The sequence below is a fragment of the Planococcus citri genome, chromosome 4 (genome assembly GCF_950023065.1).
Source record: "Planococcus citri chromosome 4, ihPlaCitr1.1, whole genome shotgun sequence".
Classification (NCBI taxonomy): domain Eukaryota; kingdom Metazoa; phylum Arthropoda; class Insecta; order Hemiptera; family Pseudococcidae; genus Planococcus; species Planococcus citri.
Genome location: NC_088680.1, coordinates 33,148,711 through 33,168,522, shown reverse-complemented (window position 1 = coordinate 33,168,522; position 19,812 = coordinate 33,148,711). Strand labels below are relative to the sequence as shown.

General features: G+C 34.5%; 2 protein-coding genes and 1 long non-coding RNA gene across 10 annotated transcripts in view; 1 reads left to right on the top strand and 2 right to left on the bottom strand.

Moving 5' to 3' along the window:
- The window catches only part of LOC135843216 (phosphatase and actin regulator 1-like), a 126,764-nt gene that overhangs the window by 30,723 nt on the left and 76,229 nt on the right, over positions 1 to 19,812 (bottom strand). Inside the window, exon 1 of one of the 8 annotated variants that reach the window (XM_065361022.1) lies at positions 2,274 to 2,725. The exons of the other annotated variants lie outside the window; for them this stretch is intronic. Coding sequence (XP_065217094.1) covers positions 2,274 to 2,490 — 217 coding nt within the window. The 5' untranslated portion in view covers positions 2,491 to 2,725. Of the gene's footprint in view, positions 1 to 2,273; positions 2,726 to 19,812 lie in introns of those variants that run through there. 8 annotated transcript variants of the gene reach the window in all.
- LOC135843219 (uncharacterized) lies at positions 5,718 to 16,128 on the bottom strand. The gene is made up of 2 exons (XR_010558260.1): positions 8,504 to 16,128; positions 5,718 to 7,968 (listed from the first exon to the last, which is right to left on the bottom strand). It is a non-coding gene; the product is annotated as an uncharacterized LOC135843219 (long non-coding RNA).
- LOC135843218 (endocuticle structural glycoprotein SgAbd-2-like) lies at positions 16,261 to 19,086 on the top strand. The gene is made up of 3 exons (XM_065361023.1): positions 16,261 to 16,420; positions 18,376 to 18,629; positions 18,696 to 19,086. Exons 1-3 carry the CDS (start codon positions 16,412 to 16,414, stop codon positions 18,904 to 18,906), a joined length of 474 nt encoding a protein of 157 aa, XP_065217095.1. The 5' UTR covers positions 16,261 to 16,411; the 3' UTR covers positions 18,907 to 19,086.

Below are 19,812 nucleotides of genomic sequence, written 5' to 3'. Positions count from 1 at the left end.
CAAACTAAGTACTGATAATTTATCGAGATTATGATAGAGATGAGATTTTTTTGGTTTTTTGTTTCCTTGAACAACTAATCCATGCGGAGGCATTTCTTTACTGACCTTCAACACCATCTCGTAAATACCTACACATTAGGGCGGATCGCCCATAAAAAAGTTACAAGATTTTGACCAAATTCAGCAGAGACCTTCATTTTGAGTTGAAAGTTACTCAGAAAACATTTCAGCTTCGGAATGCGCCTCAAAGATGACTGGAATTTTTGAAAAAAATCATGTTTTTTTTTTACTCCTGTCGCTACCCAACCTGTTTTGGGACTTTAGTTTTAGGATTCTACTAAGCAGTTGAAAATTTGCAAATCGCTTATTTTTGGATAAATTAGTGTTTTGAAATTATTTTTTTTCTCCAATATATTGCATTGATTAAGCCAAAACATCGAAATATAATCATTCCTAAAACTGCGGAAATATTTTGGAACACAATGGTGTCAATTTTTTAGTAATTATTAATTAATGAAAATTTCAAAAAAAAAACGAAAAAATGACATAAGTTTTCGGCCGTTTTTCTCGAATTTTTGAAATTGGCAATAATAATGAAAAAATTGGTACCACCCCGTTCCAAAATATTTCTCTAGTTTCAGAAATTATACCTTCCGATATTTTGGCAGGATCAATGTGAAATACTCTAGAAGAAAAATTTTCAAAAAAAGCAATAAATAGGCTGGGCTGGCTGGGTAGCGATAGGCAAGAAAATAACACGTTTCTTTTTTTCGAAAATGGTCCTCTTTTGAGAGCCAATTTCTCCCTTCCAAGGGCACCTCCGGAGCTAAAATGTTTTCTGAGCGACTTTCAACTCAAAGTGAAGGTTTTTGCTGAATTTGGTCAAAATCTGCTCACTTTTTTTTTGGAACAATCCACCGTAACCTACATTTCTCTTCCCTTGAGACTCAAATTAAATTACGATACCTATACTTTTAATCAGCAAATTTAAGAAACGGCTACAAACGATTAGGAAAAAATTAATAAAAAGAAACAAACTCGTCTCGGGTCGAATTCTAAAAATGGGTTAGTTACTATCTCAACAGGACTACTATAATACCAATTGAATTTTGTTACCTATTTCTGTTTTTAATCGGATTTTCTCATGTTGTTAAAGCTCTAAGAAATACGAATATTGTTCAAAAAATGCAAAGGCAATTTTCTTAGAAAGTGACCCTTAAATTTTGCAATTACCCCAGACAGCAAAATACTCCAAAATAAGTATACCCTGAAAATTCCATACAGATCGGTAAGTTAATTTTTGAATAATGCAATAATATAATCAAATGTTTTGACATTTTAATGCTACATATTTTGGAAACTCCTGCCGTATACGGACGAAAATTCAGGGAAAAGCGTACCAATCCCATGTGCGATTTCTAATTACATACATCTCACTTTGTATGAATACGCAAGTAAGGTTAATTATCTACTCATTTATTAACAAATTATTGTCCCTGTAACATTCCGAAGTCAATATTGTAAGAGAGACAGTAGAAAAATATGTATGTACTTTGTGAAGTCGTCCTCAATCATTCTCTGTACGACAATATTAAAATTTAGTGAACTGTTGTTTTAAAGTTTGTATATTGATTCCATAGTCGACTGCATAACCATTGCATGTTCTTACTATCTGCAAATTGAAAATGTTATACCGATTTGGAAAAAAAAATCGTCGAAAATATGAAAATATTCGGAACATCAAATAGATGCCCCTAACCCACAGTACTCGAGTGGACGAACAAAAAGTGTCATCGTGACAAATTGCCCATCTTCAAAATTGAAGGAGCCAGCACAATTTGAAAATTCAAAATTTTCGAAGTTCAGGACATACTACATAAATTAGGAAATTTATTCTTAAGATGAAAAATTCGTCATAATAAAAATTTCTTGTTTGTTCAGGTTACAGGTATCTATCATTAATTGAATGATCCAAACATTTTCTTAATATTTTTGAAGAATTTTTCAACCCTTCTCTTGAATTGCGACAGACGATTACTGGAATAGCCTGTATACGTACAAACTCATCCATAGTTTATATTTACTTTTTTCCAGCGCCACATACACACACAATGGCACACACCATTTCGTACAAATACGAGCCACTCCGCTACTCCAATCATCCAGCAGCTCTCTCGCCTCGAGGGATTCCCCAAAGGTGATATTGCAACCGCCATAAAAAGTATCGACAAAGTACCCACATACATACAACTTCAACGCAATCATGAACTTACCACCGCTACTGCTACTGCTGCCGGCATTTTTGGCATTTTTCTTTTTCGATTTGCACGACGACGAGCTCCTGGAGACTGGATAACAACAGTAGTTTTGCGACGCTGGTACAACGTCGGGTGGTGGTAACCTGGACGAGTCATCTGACTGACGTCGTCGTCTCGGTTTCAGACTTTTGACCGCGGCTGCGATCAATCCGTCACCACAGCCTTCGCTCATGATAATCAAGTCACTCGAGAGGAAATGGGGATGAAAAATACGATAGTTTATAGTAGCTCTAAACGAGCACCGTTCGGATATTCTGGGCTAATACTACACTATACTTTACATTTAGGGAACATGTCGCCGATATAGTCGAAAAACAGCATCCATATGTTAACGCCGACGATAGTGAACATGAGCACAGCGTGGGACATATCGCAGGCCACGCGTTTATCGGCGATCATCGCGAAAACCGCACCGGTCAACGAGATCACGATCAGCCAATCGGTTAAAAATACGTAATGCGAGTCTCGACTGAGTAAATCGATCAAAACGTACATTCGAAATACCGTCAATATCACCGAACTCATTACCCAAACGTGTACCTTGGACATACGAGACAATCTACTCGTGCTCGGGCCACCCGCGCCACCTTGGATCGCAGGCTCCCTTACTTGAGATGTTACAACAGGAGTATCACTAGGAGGCATTTCGTCGCAAAATTTCTCGTACCCTGTTCGCGTCTTGAATTGTCTGCGCCACCGCAACCGTACGCAAAAGTCAAGGTTAACCCGACTGACATTCGTACACGTTCAAAGGACGTTAAAACATGTACGCGACGCAGCTTTGGCCATGCTACTAAACGTCGCACACACCGTATAAGTATGTAGGTACACTAACTAAGATATTCACACTAAGCTTCCGTCATATTAGTAATTCACACAAAACGAAACACATAGCTCACTACATCTGAGAAAACTATCCGATCACTTTCACATACGCCGAATGCACATTTCCTCGACGTTTTAATTCGCAACTCTGGCAAGAAAGAAGAAAATTCTTCGAGCGAACAAAGGAAAAAAAAGCCACCAACAACGAAAACGGTCGCAATGCGAAAAACACCAAAACACCTTTACAATCGACTCTTCTCGTTGGAATTCCGAACGCGTAACTGAACAACAGAGCCAGGCTAAAAGTCGAACCGACCCAACCAACGTTGCTTTCCACTTTCCAGAGGAGGAAAAACGTAAAACGAGGCGACGGAATGCGCCAACGCGAACGTATTGATGCACATCGCGGAAAAGCACCACCGTGCTACCACCAAAACGAGCATGAGGAAGATTATAAGCGGCGGTGGTAGTGGTGCACCCTACCAGTGTACCTTCATCAAGACGAAATTTTCGCGCTAGACGTTCGTCCCAGTCCCGGCCACCTCGACTGGTCCGGCAAATCCAGCTGCAGCCGCTGCGGATACGTCGCAGTCCCTTTTTCTCTACCCTCTATTGCCGTTCGTTCTTATCTTTATACTGATTTTCTTTCTTCATCGTCTGCTATACGCTACAACTGAATTCTACATTACCTACCAAAATTTTTTTTTTCGACATCTTATACGAGTTCTCAACATCTTTTACAAGCAAATATTCAGTGAAAAAAATCTCAGAAGTCAGAGTGGGTATTCACAAATACGAAGAGCAACAGCTCACTAATTTTTCCCTTTTTCTTGGCGGGAGAAGGGGGGTTACATTTTTCAAAAAATGTGCAATTAGTCATGATAACATTTTTGTTCGTCCACTCGAGTACTATGGGTAAGGTAAGGGGTATTGTGCATACCCATGTCGTTAACTTGAATACTAGTACATATACTCGTATAAAAGGATGAAGCACAATATGCAATTCAATGGGAATGTCATAAACAGTACCAAAAGTACAACTTCACCGCAAATAATTTTAGTTTTTTTGTAATGTTTTCAAATTGCATAAGTGATTTGTTTTTATGTAGGCCTATTATCAAGATTAGTTTTTAAAATCTTATTTAAATTTTTTTTTCTTTAATTTGTTGTCAAAAAGTGCTCAATACCCACTTAAGTACGAATTTAAGATTACCCTTTATTTACTTTGTATTTGTAACGAAAAGTTCAATCAAATTGATTTTGGAACCCAGGTAACGGACGCACTAAGTATCAACAATACCCTATGCATAAAAGGCGTTCTACCAAAATATTCACGTCAATTTGTCAACAGCTGAGAAAGTAATCATTTATTTTCATTACGCCGTGCTGATTATTGATTTATTGAAAAATATCATTCTTGAAACTGAAGCAATATTTTGGAACGCAGGTGCTAACTTTTTAATTATTTTTTCCAATTTCAAAAAATCGAAAAAAAATAGCTAAAAACTTATACAGGGTGTCTACCAAAATTTAATTTTCAAAAATAGCGACTTTTCGCGACTTTTTTTCAGTTAAAAGTACCTCCCCCCCCAAAAAAAAATATTTCCAAATCGCCATCAACTAAAAATAAGAAAAGTTTTTAAAATTTGAAGTTTGGACAATTTATAGCGACTTTTTGGTATTTTTGGCGAAAATCGCGACCTTTTCGCGACTTTAGCGCCCTATTTTCAAAATCGCGACTTTAGCGCCCTATTTTCAAAATCGCGACTTTTCGCGACTTTTAACGCTATAGCGACCTGGTAGACACCCTGTATACGTATATTATGTAATTTAATATGTCGATGTTGCCGTAAGGTCAACTTACTATCTATATCAAATCGAAAGAAAACGTAAGTTTTTTTGTCACAGATTTTCCATCGATAGCCTATTTATGAAAGTTTGTTTTCGATAATGCGGTTGGTAAAAAACTGCGAACTTCTTGATGACGACTTTCAACATGTATGTATGTACGAGTAGATAAAATTGAAAATTCAATTTATATGAAATCGAAACGAAATCGAACACTCCTCTTTGAATGGAGGGGGAGGGGAAGACCACGTTTCTATATGCCCCTACAAGTTTTTCGAAAAAAAAAAAGGGGGAGAAGATGTTGTGCACTAACGTTGGGGGTGCGTGAACTATCCTTCTACAGGGTGCAAAATTGCCAAAAAAAAAGCTTCAAAAATGTATCATTTATTTTTAAAAGAAACAAAAAAATAATCAAGAAAATACATCAAACAATGGAAATGTATAATTGGTGTTCATTAACAAGATATTAAATTTTTTGCTATTAAGTATATTTAATTATTTTGATATTTAAAAAAATGAAGAATTCTGAAAAATTGAGTTTTCATTTTTCGCTCGATTTTGATTAAGTAAATGACAGAATTATTTAAAAATTCGGAAAAAAGAAGGACTTTTTTCTGACTTTTTTTTTTGAAAAGAACGACCCATAGGTAAAAAGACAAACTTTTCCTGACCGTCTAGATCGGAAGGACTGTTACAGACACTGATTTTTTCCTTTTTTGGGAAGACTTTAAAAAACATTGTTTTTTTTTCATTTTTTGGTCAAAAGCATTTCTTTTACCGTTTTTATTTTTGATCAACTTGGGAACTGCCTAATAACCATTTTTACCATCATTATTACGATTTTTTTCTTATCAATTTTTTAAAAATATTTTCAAAAAGTGCTTCTGACTAATGTTTTTTACTCATGTTGTTGAATTATTTTTGAAAAATTCCGAGTTTATATTCATTTGTTTTGTTGGAAATTAAGGATTTGAGCTTTTTCAAAACTTTCATTTTCCAAAATGATGTTTTTTGTAAGGCTCAACTTCTCTATATGATTTGGTCAGTTGGGCACTTGGGCAGGGTACCCTATTACACTCTTCAAAGCAATTTGTTTCCCCAACATGGGAACCTAGAGAACCTCCAAATGGTTAGGTAATTGTAATGTTTACATATCTTCAAGTGTTTTTTAAAAAAAATATTATTAGTGATAACACGTTTATTAAACCGTCTTGATAGAATATTATTTTTGGCAATTTGGTAATTCTAAGATTCGAGGCGAATAGGTACGTAAGTAAATTATTTTATCTAGTTTTTTTCAAATTGTAAGGGGTGAAAAATTAAAAGTTTAGGGCGAAAAAAAATTATAACAGAAATTCTTTATTTTTTTTTTCTCGGTGGTATTTTGTTCATTGAGCTGAGCACTGCCCATCTAATGTTTATGAAAACCGCACATTTGTTCTATTTCACTCAGAATAACGACTTGAAAATTGCATAAAAAACAAATACAGCGAAAGCACGGCATAAGTAAGTGGTTTTCGAAGTAAAACGTTACTCGCGTGTTAGTTTAAAAATGCTCTTGAGGTATTCTGATAACTTGAGATAAGTTTTTCAAAAATCTTATTTAAATTTAAATTTATTGTGAACTAATTGATTTTTGTTCAGTTTGTTGTTAAAAAGTACCTACTCAATATCTATTTAATTTAAGATTACCCATCATTTACTACTTTGTATTTGTAACGAAAAAGTTCAATCAAATTGAATTTGGAACAGAAGACAACGAAAGCGCAAGTCAATGATTCTTACATACAGAAGTACAACGACAATTTTACTTTATTGTTCAAGTCAATTAGTTAACAGCAGAGAAAGTAATCGTTTATTTTCACTACGCCATGCTGATTGTTGATTTATTGAAAAATACTATTCCTGGAACGGAGGTTATATTTTGGAATGCAGTGGTACCATTTTTTAAAATTATTTTTGCCAATTTGAAAAATCGAAAAAAATAGCTAAAAACGTATAAATGTATAAGTATTTTTATAATTCGATGTTGTTGTAAGTTCAACTTGTATCAAATCGAAAGAAAACGTAAGTTTTTTGACACAGCTTTTCGATCGGTATTTTTGAAAGCTCGTTTTCGATACAGTTGGTAAAAAATCGCAAACTTTTTAATGACGATTTTCAATAGATAAAATTGAAAATTCAACTTACGAGTACATGAAATCGATACGAAATCAAACCCCCTTCTTTGAATCTTTGAATCGGGAGGGGGACCACGTTTCCACGAACCCCCTGCAAGTTTTTTTTTAAAAGAAAAGGGTGAAGGCGGTATGCACTATAACGTTGGAGATGCGTGCATGATACAGTACTATCCTACTGGGTGGTTTTCAGATACTCTCCCAAAATGGTGGGTGGGGTACGGGGAAATGTACCCCTGTAAAAGTGGAACGAAAGAAAATCAGTGCATATAAACACCGATTTAAAATCTTTGTGACCCTCTTGGGGACGCATTTTCAAAATCTTTTTGCACCGTTCCATATCTAAAAATTTTTTCCAGCGTAATTTTTTGGGAAAAGATTGAAAATTTGAAACATTTTGTATTCAAATCGGCACCAAGTATTTTTTAAAAGTGTCTCACATGGTACAATCCAAATTTCAGCCCATTATGTCAATTTAATCCAATTGTGATTTTTTTAAGATTAGAAATTAACCAAATTCAAACATTCAGCATTAGCAAAAAAATGACACTAATCGCTAATCTGAATCCTTCGAAGCAACGAGTATCAATATTTTACCAAAAAAAAAATCATCCAATTACTGTGAGAATAACGCAACATTACACGTTCATTGTTTCAACTCCCGCACTGTACCCTCTTCCTTCACCTCTATAGGGCATTTCAAACTACGTCATCCGAGTCACGTGATAACGAACTGGTGTGTAAACCAAGTCGAATAATATACAGTACTGAATGGAGAATCGTATTGTGCTCGCTGTTTACTAAAATTACTCAAAATGTTCAACGAACACATTGATATTTTAATACTGCAAAATGTTCGTAGTTTTATCCTCTTTACATTGATATTTTCCCGAAAGCTCTACCTTTTACCGTTCAAAAGTTCTTGAAGTTAAAAGTTGCGAAAACAAGGCAAAAATCAGCTGCGGGCGGCAAGTAATGAACTCTTTTGGCAACTTTGACCTGCAAGAACTTTTGAACGGTTGAGGGTAGAGCTTTCGGGAAAGAATCAATGTAAAGAGGATAAAACTACGAACATTTTGCAGTATTAAAATATCAATGTGTTCGATGAAAATTGTGAGTAATTTTAGTTCAAAGTTCAATACTTGCCGCCCGCAGCTGGTTTTAGCATTGTTTTCGCAACTTTAAACTACTAAAACTTTTGAACGGTAAAAGGTAGAGCTTTCGGGAAAAAATTAATTTAAAGAGGATAAAACTACAAACATTTTGCTGTATTAAAATATCAATGTGTTCGTTGAAAATTTTGAGTAATTTTAGTTTAAACAGCGAGCACAATACCTAGTACATTTCGCATCGTTTGCACACCACTTCGATTATCAGACGGGTGTGACGTCACTTTTAAATGCCCTATAGTAACTCGTACGCGCACACGGATGACATTGGCGAGAAGAAAACAACACTTTATTACTCACCTTCACCCTCCATCGGTATATCAAAAACGAAACTTTATTACACGTTTATTGTATTCTCACTCCTTTTCCTCCACCATTTCGCACACTTACACGGAAAATTCACCCACCTAGGGTTCTTCGCTGTTCGACAATTTCACGACCAGCAACGAAATCCTAGCGCTACCGTTAATTCATTGCCATCGCCACCTTTTCCGAAATTATTAACGCGTCAGCAGGTACTGCTCTTCTCCCGCTTCGTGCACCATTACCTTCTATCTCATAAATATACGTAGACGTACTAATACAAAGGAAAAGTCAACGTACAGGAATGGTACTTTCATCTGAGTGTGGATACATATAGATAGAAACAAGCGCAGGATGAAAAGAGAAGTGTGATGCAAACCATAAAGATACCACGGGAGCGGAGAGGAAGGTAACGATGGCCTTGTAAAGGACATCGTGGTGGGTAAGATTTTCTCTCGGGATAGCCGAGCTTTAGAAAATACGGGTGCCCTTTCATCCCAACTCCCTCCTTTGTGATAGATTATCGCGGATTTATTTTCTATACACGAGAACTTGCGGGTTACGTAGAAACAAATGCATACCTAAACAATAAGAGGTATTTTATTATATTTGTAAGATTCTCAAAACATGATTTCAAAAATAAGACGTATAATATTTTGATAAAGTGGCGCCTTGACATTTTAGATTCAATTTTATTCAAGCTACTCCGCAATTTTGTCTTTCTCAGCAAAGAAAGAAGAAACCGCAATTTTTGGCAAGATGAACTTGTTACTTATATGAAATATTTTTACTCAATTCTCTCATTATTCGTGCAAAGCATCATCGCACTGAATGAAAATTCATTCTACAACGAACCAGTTTTTTCTCCAGTACAAGTATCATATTTTTCAAGGAAGGTATTAATACTTACATCATTTTACTTTATTATAAAAATTCATTTCTTTTTTTTCTAGTAGGTAAACTCAATTGAGTGGTAATAATAAACCTCCCCTTATTTCCTTCCATAATTCATTCTGTTTGAATTTATGGCCACGAAAGCCCAAGATGTAGGATTAGGGGAGTTAATTAGCTCGCAGTTTTTTTTTATAATTCTCTCCCTACAGCATTTATTTTCATCCTTTGCGGATTTGGCGAGGGTTCTCCAAGATCATTGTATCATAATTCATCGTCCCTGGTATTTTTTCTCTTTCTCCAGCGGATATCTCCAATTTATATACCGGATTTGCGGATTACATACCTATGGTGACTGAGAAAAGTAAAATATAGAATGCGTTTTCAGGCAATAAATCTTGAGCAGCTTCTCTTCATGAAAATTAATCATCGTGTGCTTCTGCTTATCAAAACTTTTCACCATTTTACAACCAGTTCGTTTTCGTTCGTTGATTTTCGATTTCTATTGGTGACATCGCGAGTTGATTGGGTCGATTTCAGAAACAACTTTATAGTCAATTCACAACGAAAGTAAACAATTAACAAAGGATAGGGACTAAAAAAAAACATGCTGGATATTCCAACTACTGATACCTACTTAATATACTTGACGTTTGCATCGTAAAAAAATATGTTTTTCAGTCAAACGTTGGTGAAATTTTACGTGTTTTTTGTATCTCGTACAGTAAGTAATTTCTTTTTTTGTACATCTGGAGCATTCTTTGTAAATCCTATTCACATTGTACCTACTCGTACCTTTTTCATCAGCCGCAACCACTACCTTATCTTCTCTTCATTTCCACCATCCACCGAAATTTTTTCTCAACTTACAGCTTGTTCTCCCACTTTGTTCTCTCAAATGATCGCATCTCGCTCAGCATTCACACGAGTTCAGTTGTTTGGCTACCATAGATTTTCTCTAAGTTGTGCTTAAATTTATACGGTTTAGAAGCTTATTTTGTTCATCAATTAATTATCTACTTATTATTTTTCGAAGCCGAAACGATATTTTACATTCGTTGAAAATTTTCGTCAAAGCAGAATTTCATGCCAATTAATCGTGTCGTGTTCATTATTGCGTCGCAACTTCAGTGTTTTGAAGGCGAGTATGTTGAATAAGGATTATACTTTAATTTGATTATTAATAGTTAAGCTATTTATCGCACATACCAAGTAAGATTTCTTAAACACCTACTTAATAAATGTATCTCGTACAATAAGTGATTTCTTTTTTTGTACATCTGGAGCATTCTTGCAGAATTTCGAAGAATTAATTTCAGCAATTTTCGTACGAAAAGTTGAACTCAATTCGATTGTGGTGTTTGAAAAAAAAAACTTATTTTGAGTCGTCTCATTCTCGAATGGTCGAGGATTTTATCAAAATGATTGATTATCTGTAGATTTCTACGTAAAACAAAATTACAAAATGCAAACGTAAACAAAAGACCGAGTAGATATTTTGAAAAGAAATTTTATACTTAACCTAAAAATTTTCTCAAATCTATCTCCTTCAATTTTAAGCTCATAAAATACAAATTTAATACCCCAAAATACAGCATTTCGTTCCCGTTATTTGTTAACTTTGACAACTCATTGGTGAAATGTTTCACATCACCACAAGATTGGAATGGGCAAAGACGTTTACTTACAAATATTTTTCGTTTTTTGTTAAGGTAGGGAATTATTTATGTATATTTCGACTTTCGAGAAAAAATATATCTACCAAAAATGTATGGTACTCAAACCTTTTCAAAAACCTGAAAAAATATACGCTCAGTTAAGGCCCCCAAAAATACCTAATTTCGAGATAAAGAATTGCTTTTGTTTTCAAAATATTTATGCGAATTTGTATAGCCCTGAAAATATTTCAGATATTTCTTTTGTAGTACAAAACCTTCTAAGAAGGAAAATAGAGCTAAAATCTCCTCATAATTCGAGTTGATTGGATCGATTTCAGAAACAATGTTATAGTCAATTCACAACGAAAGTAAACAACCAACAAAGGATAGGGACTGAAAAAAACAAGCTGGATAATCCAACTATATTGATACCTACTTAAAATATGCATCTCGTACAGTAAGTAATTTCTTTTTTTGTAGGTACATCTGGAGCATTTTTTAAAAAATCCTATTCACGTTGTACCTACTCGTACCTTTTTTCCCAGCCTCATCCACTTATCTTCTTTTCATTTCCACCATCTACCGAAATTTTTTCTCAACTTACAGCTTGTTCTCCCACTTTTTTCTCTGCAATGATCGCACCTCGCTCAGCATTCACACGAGTCAAGTTGTTTTACTACCACATTTTCCAAAAGAACGACGATTCAGAAAATTCATACAGTTTATGTATCTCGCAGCAAGTAATTTCTTTTTTTTATAATTTATTTTTTGAACATCTGGAGCATTCTTTGTAAATCCTATTCATATTGTACCTACTCGTACCTTTTTCCCCAGCCGCAACCTCTTCCTTATCTTCTCTTCATTTCCACCATCCACCCAAATTTTTTCTCAACTTATAGCTTGTTCTCCCACTTTGTTCTCTACAATGATCAGCATTCACTCGAGTTCAGTTTTTTGGCTACCATAGATTTTTTCAAGTTGTGCTTTAATTATACGGTTTAGAATCCTATTTTGTTTATCAATTAATTATCTATTATTCTTCGTAGCCGAAACGATATTTTACATTCGTTAAAAATTTTCGTCAAGGAAGAATTTAGTGCCAATTAATCATGTCGTGTTCATTATTGGGTTGCAACTTGAGTGTGTTGAATAAGGATTATACTTTAATTTGATTATTAATAGTTAGGCTACTTATCGCACATACCAAATACCAATTAAAACCATAACTACCTTAATAATACCTACATACTTAATATCTCGTACAGTAAGTAATTTCTTTTTTTGTTACATCTAAAGCATTCTAGCAAAAGTTCGAAGAATTAATTTCAGCAATTTTCGTACGAAAAGTTAAACTCAATTCGATTGGGGTGTTTGAAAAAAAAAAGTATTTGAGTCGTCTCATCTATAGATTTCTACGTAAAACGAAGAAAGACAATTCATTGGTGAAATTTTTTATATCACTACAAGATTGAAAAAATATGGGACAAGACTTTATAAATTCAAAAATGAAGTAAGTATTAATACATTTTCAAATTTTTGTCTTTTTGTTCGTTTTTTGTTTAATTTTTATTGGTTTATTGAACTAAAATAACGTTTCAGACGGAGACAATGCTATGAAATTCGCTCCAATTAGGTACTTAGTTTTGGTTTTGAGTTGAATTTTAGAGCTCTAAGGAGCGACCTTGACTCTAAATTGACGTATGTTGATAGAAAAAGAAACAGTCAATTGATAGAGAAATAAAAATACAAAAATTGTAGATGTCACTTACAAATTACGCACCTGTACGTAAAAATCAGTGGGCCAGAACAATTATTTAGAAGAAAAAAAGCGGTTTTATCGTGTTTTTGACATTGAAAAATCTTTGTGTCACGTCCCTACCTCTCCAAATTATCCTGGTGGGCTGAAATTTGTAATATACATTAGTGGATGGTTCAGTTGATGTGACTTTTGCGGGCTTATATGTACTTTAAACTCATCTATTAGATGGTGACTCGAAATTAAAAAATATTAAGAGTATCCCAAAATAATCAAAATTGTTGGTATCCCAACAAAATTGTGCACAACTCAAAAAAACACGTCTTGTACGTTTGGATCACTGAACTATAATAATTTAAGTAGGTATTCGGTAATTAATCCTTTCATGAAAAATGTAGAACGGGGTTTCTCCATGAAAGGTAGGGCGAGCGATAATGTCAAAATTCTATTTTTTTTAATGCAATGAGTAAGATATCAAAACATACTCGTAATATGTTTTCAAGCATTCCGCAAGCAATGTTTACAGAAACTAAAAAGAAACCAAGCAAGGTAGGGAAGGTAAGTAATTATTTAGGAATATTTCCAGAAAAAATGTGCCAAAAATGTACGGTACTCGAACCTTCTCAAAAATCTGAAAAAATATTCGCTCAGTTAAGGCCCCCAAAAATACCTTATTTCGAGATGAAGAATTATTGCTTTTGTTTTCAAAATATTTATGTGAATTAGTATAGCCCTAAAAATATTTCAGATAATATGTATTTCTTTTGTAGCAAAAAACCTACAAGAAGAAGGAAAATAGAGCTAAAATATCCTCATAGGCAGACTACTTTTTTCCAATTTGGAAAAAGTATTCCTCTTTGATGAGATTTTTTTAGCAGGATGAATCAGCGTTTGTGCTAGAAAAAGCAAGAAGAGAAAAACAGCTGAACAGATATCGAAAATCCTCGCCGCAAAATGATATTACCGATTCACTAGTATGTAGATACATCAACAAAGTTGTTATTTAAAAATATCGGTCGAAGAGAAGAAGCAACTTAGATACGTACATTAACAAAGTAAGTAATGTATGTTATTTAAAAATATCCAATGAAGAAAAGAAGCATAAAATTATAGGTAATTATTTGTACACAAACAAACATTTATCACATTTATGATAATCAAATCGATCATTCATGAAAACATTCAGAAGAGCAGAAAATCTGACGAAAACAAAGAAATGGTTCAAAATTACTCAAACTACTCACAAAGTTTTCCAAATTATGTACTATTAAAAAATGCAAAATTATCCGTAACTATACAAATACAATGATTTGTTCGCCCCCAAACGAGAAAAAAAACAACACTGCTTCGACTCGTACCGCATCAGCTGATTTCTGCAGCAGTCTCGCACACGAGGTAAGTTCAGCAGCACCCTTTGTACAACAGGGATTCAATTCCAGTCACGTAGAAGCTTTCTCTTTCGTGTCAACCCGTCAGCAGACCCTTTGGCTGCGTATAAATCGTCCATTCTGGGGACGTTTTTCTTTTCGAAACTACGAGCACGTATCGTTCGTATATTCGTACTCTTTATACTATAATACGCTGCAGAATACACCTTGAGGGAGTCGCAGTCGTAGTCGTATTAAAGTTCGTGTACACGCGACCATTTCAGGTGCTACCCCTCTCCCTGCCACGGCTCTTTGCATCGTATCGTATGTTAAACCATATAACAAAGCAAGTAGAATGGAGACAAAATGGATCATTTGTTATATTTGTCGAAAAAACCATCAAAAAGGCAAGTTTTTTTTTTCAACTGGAAGAATCTAAATAGATCCTTTGTAATCTTCTTTGGGTATTCTAACGAACCGATTACCTAATATTTATTCATTTTTATACGAGCAATTTTTTGAATCTCTCAAATTTTGTCATGTTTAGGTAACTCGCCATCAGTTTAAAACGAAAATAAAGCACCACAAGTTTGGTAATTTTTCATTTTCTTTCTGAAGATCATTTCAATTTGCATATTCTCACTGTCATAATTTATAGAAAAAAAAAACAAAACAAAACAAACACGTAACGACGTAACGTTTGATAGGTATACGCACATACTCTCGTGAATATTTCGGTAAGATGAACTTCTTATATCCGAGTAAATTATTCTGAGAAATATACACACCAGCTAAAAAAATTAAAAGAATCTGCGGAACAGCTGATTTTGAAAATGTGACGATTCATTTCAGGAAGAAGAGCTGAAATAATTATTCTAAACGTATCTCTCACTCGTATTGAAAAAAAATTCAGTAAAAAAAGAAGAGTGGGATGGAAAACTTTTCAATTTCTCAAAATAATTTTTGGTACTCGCACTTTACTGAAAGAAGGGGTAGAGGAACCTTATGGAAACTATTCTCTCTTTAAAAATATCAGTCCATTGATGTTGCAAAGTTCTAAAATCTCTGAACTGCAAATTATCTAAGAAAAGTGAAAATAGGTAAGATAATTTTTTAAAATTCATTCATAGCAACAAATTTGTTACCATCGAATTTCGACTTTCAATTTTCCTTTAAAAATTTAGACGATTCTGAATCATTTCAAGAATTGACTAAATTTTCAAAATTCCGTAATTTACAACTTTTGTCTGTAATCAAAATCATTTTCAGATATTTTGATTGACAATTTCTTCAAGCAAGAGGGTGAATTATCATTCACACTTACTTTTATTTCCATCTCGAGTGACAAATTACGAACACTTTGAGCCCATTTCTCAACATCTACAACAAATCCACATTCACACAAGCCCATACTTTGAATTTCCACGCGCAAAAATAACCACAAAAAAAATAAAATTCGTCCAAAACTACCAATTTGTATAATTCGTATTACAATCCACACCTGATACAATTCTGGGAAAAAATGCGTAAAATGCACCACGCGAACAAACACCTCACACACTATCTAATAAGACGACCTTTTTTCTAAATGGTTAAAAGCCGCAGGACACGTGTTTTAAATCGTCTTTTAATAGTAAATTACATAATTAGTCATTTAAAGTCGACGTACACCTGTAATATATCTTCGTATATACAACTTCGTACAGCAGGTAAATTACACCACCGATGATCGTTTATACGCGATAAATGCCTCCCTTCAGGAGCTTTCTCCTTCCTTCTACCGCTACAGGCTGCTCAACAATAATTATACTTACGTAACTTTACGCAGGTAGATTCTAATTACATTAACCACCATCGTCATCCCTTCTTTTACCCAGACCCCTCTTCCTATACCACTATTGTGATAATTTTACGCATAGATATCGTCGTAGTAATTCTACCCCTATAAATACTTCAACAAGTGTTAACGTAAATCATAAGCGAGTTTATCTTGGTACTCTTCGGATTTCCTCTAATCTCACCTTATACTTAACCGTGTTTAGTAGTGTTTTTGTGTCAAATCGACCAAATTTCGTCAGAAAATAAAAATCAACATCAAAATGAAATTCGTAAGTACATCATTTTCTTAATAACAAACTCGTAGATACTCTTAGATTATAGTTCTATTCTAACCATTCTGTTTTTAAGCTATCTCTTTTTCTATTCAAACAAACTGATTCTCAGTTCATTTTCTGGTACACATCTGACGTAAAACGTATTACCATTACCTCTTTCGATTCCATTAACTGATTAAAAATCAAACCGAATTTAAAGACAGATGTCGACCAACGTGAAATTGAAAATTTATCAAATTGCTTAGTCCAAGGTTTCACTCGTTTGAGCGATTTTTTCAGACATAAAACCGCACAACCTTAAACAATATGCCACCAACGAAATGGAATAAAAATTTGTAATTCGAAATTGCGAGAAAATTTTACACGAATTACAAATTTAAATACTCGGTTTGGTCGCTTTTTCTCTGTATATAAGCTGCGAAATGTCCTTCGAACCGTCGAATAAATTGAGTTTACGAGTCGACGAGGTTTGTACAATTACGTCCTTGCCAGAGTCGTTCCTCTTATTTTACATTTCTTCGTCTCAATTCGATCGATATAGATAAGTAAAGATGTCCAAATTAATTTCGCCTAAATTCCATTATGTAGGTAGTGCCAGGTGTGGGCCGGGCACGTCTTAATTTTTTCTTTTCTTCGTCCTTTTTCACTCGATTATCGAGAAAATTCGAGTATTTTTAATCAAAATTGGATATCGGGTGTTGGATGGATTCAAAATTGAATTAGATTATATTTAAATTGGTTTCTAAAAATAATTGTAAGGCATTGAAAAAGTCCCAACTAAAGCAAAATTATGAAAAATTCAGTTCTAAGAATCTGAGCTCCCCCCTCCATCAATAATATGTATAAATAATTTTTCCACTCTTTTTGACAGCATAGAGCAGCAGCTCTCGAAAATAATTTCAAAAAGGTGTGATAAAAATTCATGCTCACTCATTCAATATTTAGCTCCCTTTTTGAGCAAAAAATTCGAAATTTTGAAAAATTGAGCTTTTGAATGAAAGGCGAAGCAAGTTTCAACTTGAGGAGCTCTTTTTATACTTTTTTTGGTGATCATTTCTCAACTGTAGTTTTTTAATCAACTTCATCAAAATTTTGGGAAAAATTTAAAATCGATTCACTCCTATCAAAAGTTACAAGGAATAGGAAATTTTCCATAATTTTACAAAAAATATACTTTGGTTCAAAGCAGAAATTTTATCAAATTTTTGAAGTTTTCAAAACAGAAAAATTTGAGCTTAAAACAATAAAGACAGTCATTCTTCGAGAAATGCTGAAATCCTTTCAAACATGAATTGATTCATTAGAGCTTCATTAAACAATTTTTTCTGTGCTAAAAATACCAGAGGAAAACAGGCTAAAAAATTCCTTCTTTCCAAAACATTTCAGCACTCTATCACTTTCACTTTGTAACACAATCGATTCGAAAAAAAAGCCTTTTCGCAGGATACAAATTGTTTCGAAAAATTCCCCCTTTCGACTACAGCTTAAACCTGATTAAATTATATGCAACGGCGACATTGTGAATAAAACAGGTGCCCTATCGGCGTACCCTGCTGGCACCGGTATCCAAAAATAAGGCAAATTTAATACAACTAAAATACCGCTTCAGCTCGAAGGAAATTTTAATTAGAGAGAATCGAAGACGGAAGAAACACTCGCTCGTCTCGTTTCGAGACAGTATAAATTTCTCGGGCTGATTTCGATCTCGCGTTGAGCGATTTTCAACAAGCATTGGTAAAATTTTAATTTTATCCAATTAGTCGACTCTTTCTGCGTATTTTTTTTCTCTTCAACGGGGTACGTTCGCTTCACCCCGATAACCTTTCTCTTTCTCTTTGCGTAATATAATTTCGCCATTACTATTCTTCCCTCGTAATGCCAAATTTACTCTAGCACGAGCCAAAAACGTCTCGAAAGTTAACTTTAACATCGCCGCGTTAAATTTACAGATCGCCGTCTCGTTTGTTTTCGCCATCACCGTCTCGGTCGTTTTATCCCAAGGATTCAACATCCCTTACGGATACCGTCTGGTGCCCATTAATAGTTACTACCCATCAGCTCCGGCTCCTCTGGCTCCTTTAGCTCCTTTGGCTGCAGCTCCAGCTTTGACTCCAGCTGCTGGACCTTACAAAAGCGAAACTTTCTCTACGCCTAGCCTGAGCAAATCTGAAATCCGTGACGATTCTGGCCAATACGCTCTCAGGTAAGCATAAATGCTCCCTTAATTAAAGTTTTCCTTGATTGGTTATTATATTTTAGTCTTTTGCAGTTACGTCACTGCCGATGGAATCCGTGTCAGCGAACGAAGCTACTTGAAACCGTCCAAAGAAGGATATGTTCCAGTCAAAGAAGGAACTTACGAATACACCAGTCCAGATGGAACCCCAGTATCGTTCGGTTACAAGGCCGATGAAAATGGATACGTCGTTAAAGGATACCCACTCCCTTTGGGACCAGTTCCAGTAGCCGCTAAAGCTTAAAAAATTAAATCGTATTGTTTTCCTCGTTTTAACTCACTTATCTTTGTTTCAAATTGTTCACGAAAGACGTCTTTTTTTCTCCCTTGGGATAGACGATCTCATAATTTTTGTAATTGTTGTTATCGAAGAAATATTACCGCAAAATTTTTTTAAAATACAAGTTTTCGTTGCGTTTTGAAATCTTTCTCAAGTTTCATTTCCATTTATTCACGATGATTGATGATCAACTAATCAGTAGGTACGTATGTATTATTCAGTAAGTAATCCAAATTTTATCCTAGTCTAAAAAATTGTTCGAAATTTCAAGCACAAATTTCTCGAAGCAAATTTGAAAATTTTTTCCAAACAATCAGCACACATTTTAGAACCGCCAACACACGATTTTTTCAATCAAAATCACAATAAAAAATTTGAAAAAGTTTTCACTTCAGGAATGATGATTCTCTAAACTGCCAGATCATTAGAACTGCTTACTGAGTCGTAAAAAAATTGAAAAAATTAGAAAAAGCAAGAACTATCGAATAAAAAACACTGTTCCAATATTCAAGGCGACTCAAACAGTACAATAAACGTACAATGTACATATACATTTTTCAAAAGAACAATCTCAAGAGTAAAAAAAAATCAGATGAGAAACAACTGACGTTTTTCAAAGTCACTTTCCATTCTGAGAAAATTCTCATTAAAAAAAAAATCTGAACAACTACTCTACCAAAAAAGACAGAATTCCAACCTTTGAAAATTCCGAAACCGTCACTTCGAGCTCGTATTTCTACACACTCGTACTCCTCGCTTCATTTCTCTTCTTCGTGATTTGCATTTGACTCGAATATTAACCATCGGCTTAAACACATTCGTCGTGATTGCCAGCACTTGTGCACGTCCGAGCTAACAATTCGCTCGACG

Excerpts from the sequence above, each read along its gene's own strand:
- LOC135843218 (XM_065361023.1), top strand. Across the intron at positions 18,630-18,695 it reads TCTGGCCAATACGCTCTCAG|TTACGTCACTGCCGATGGAA; the intron begins GTAAGCATAAAT and ends AGTCTTTTGCAG.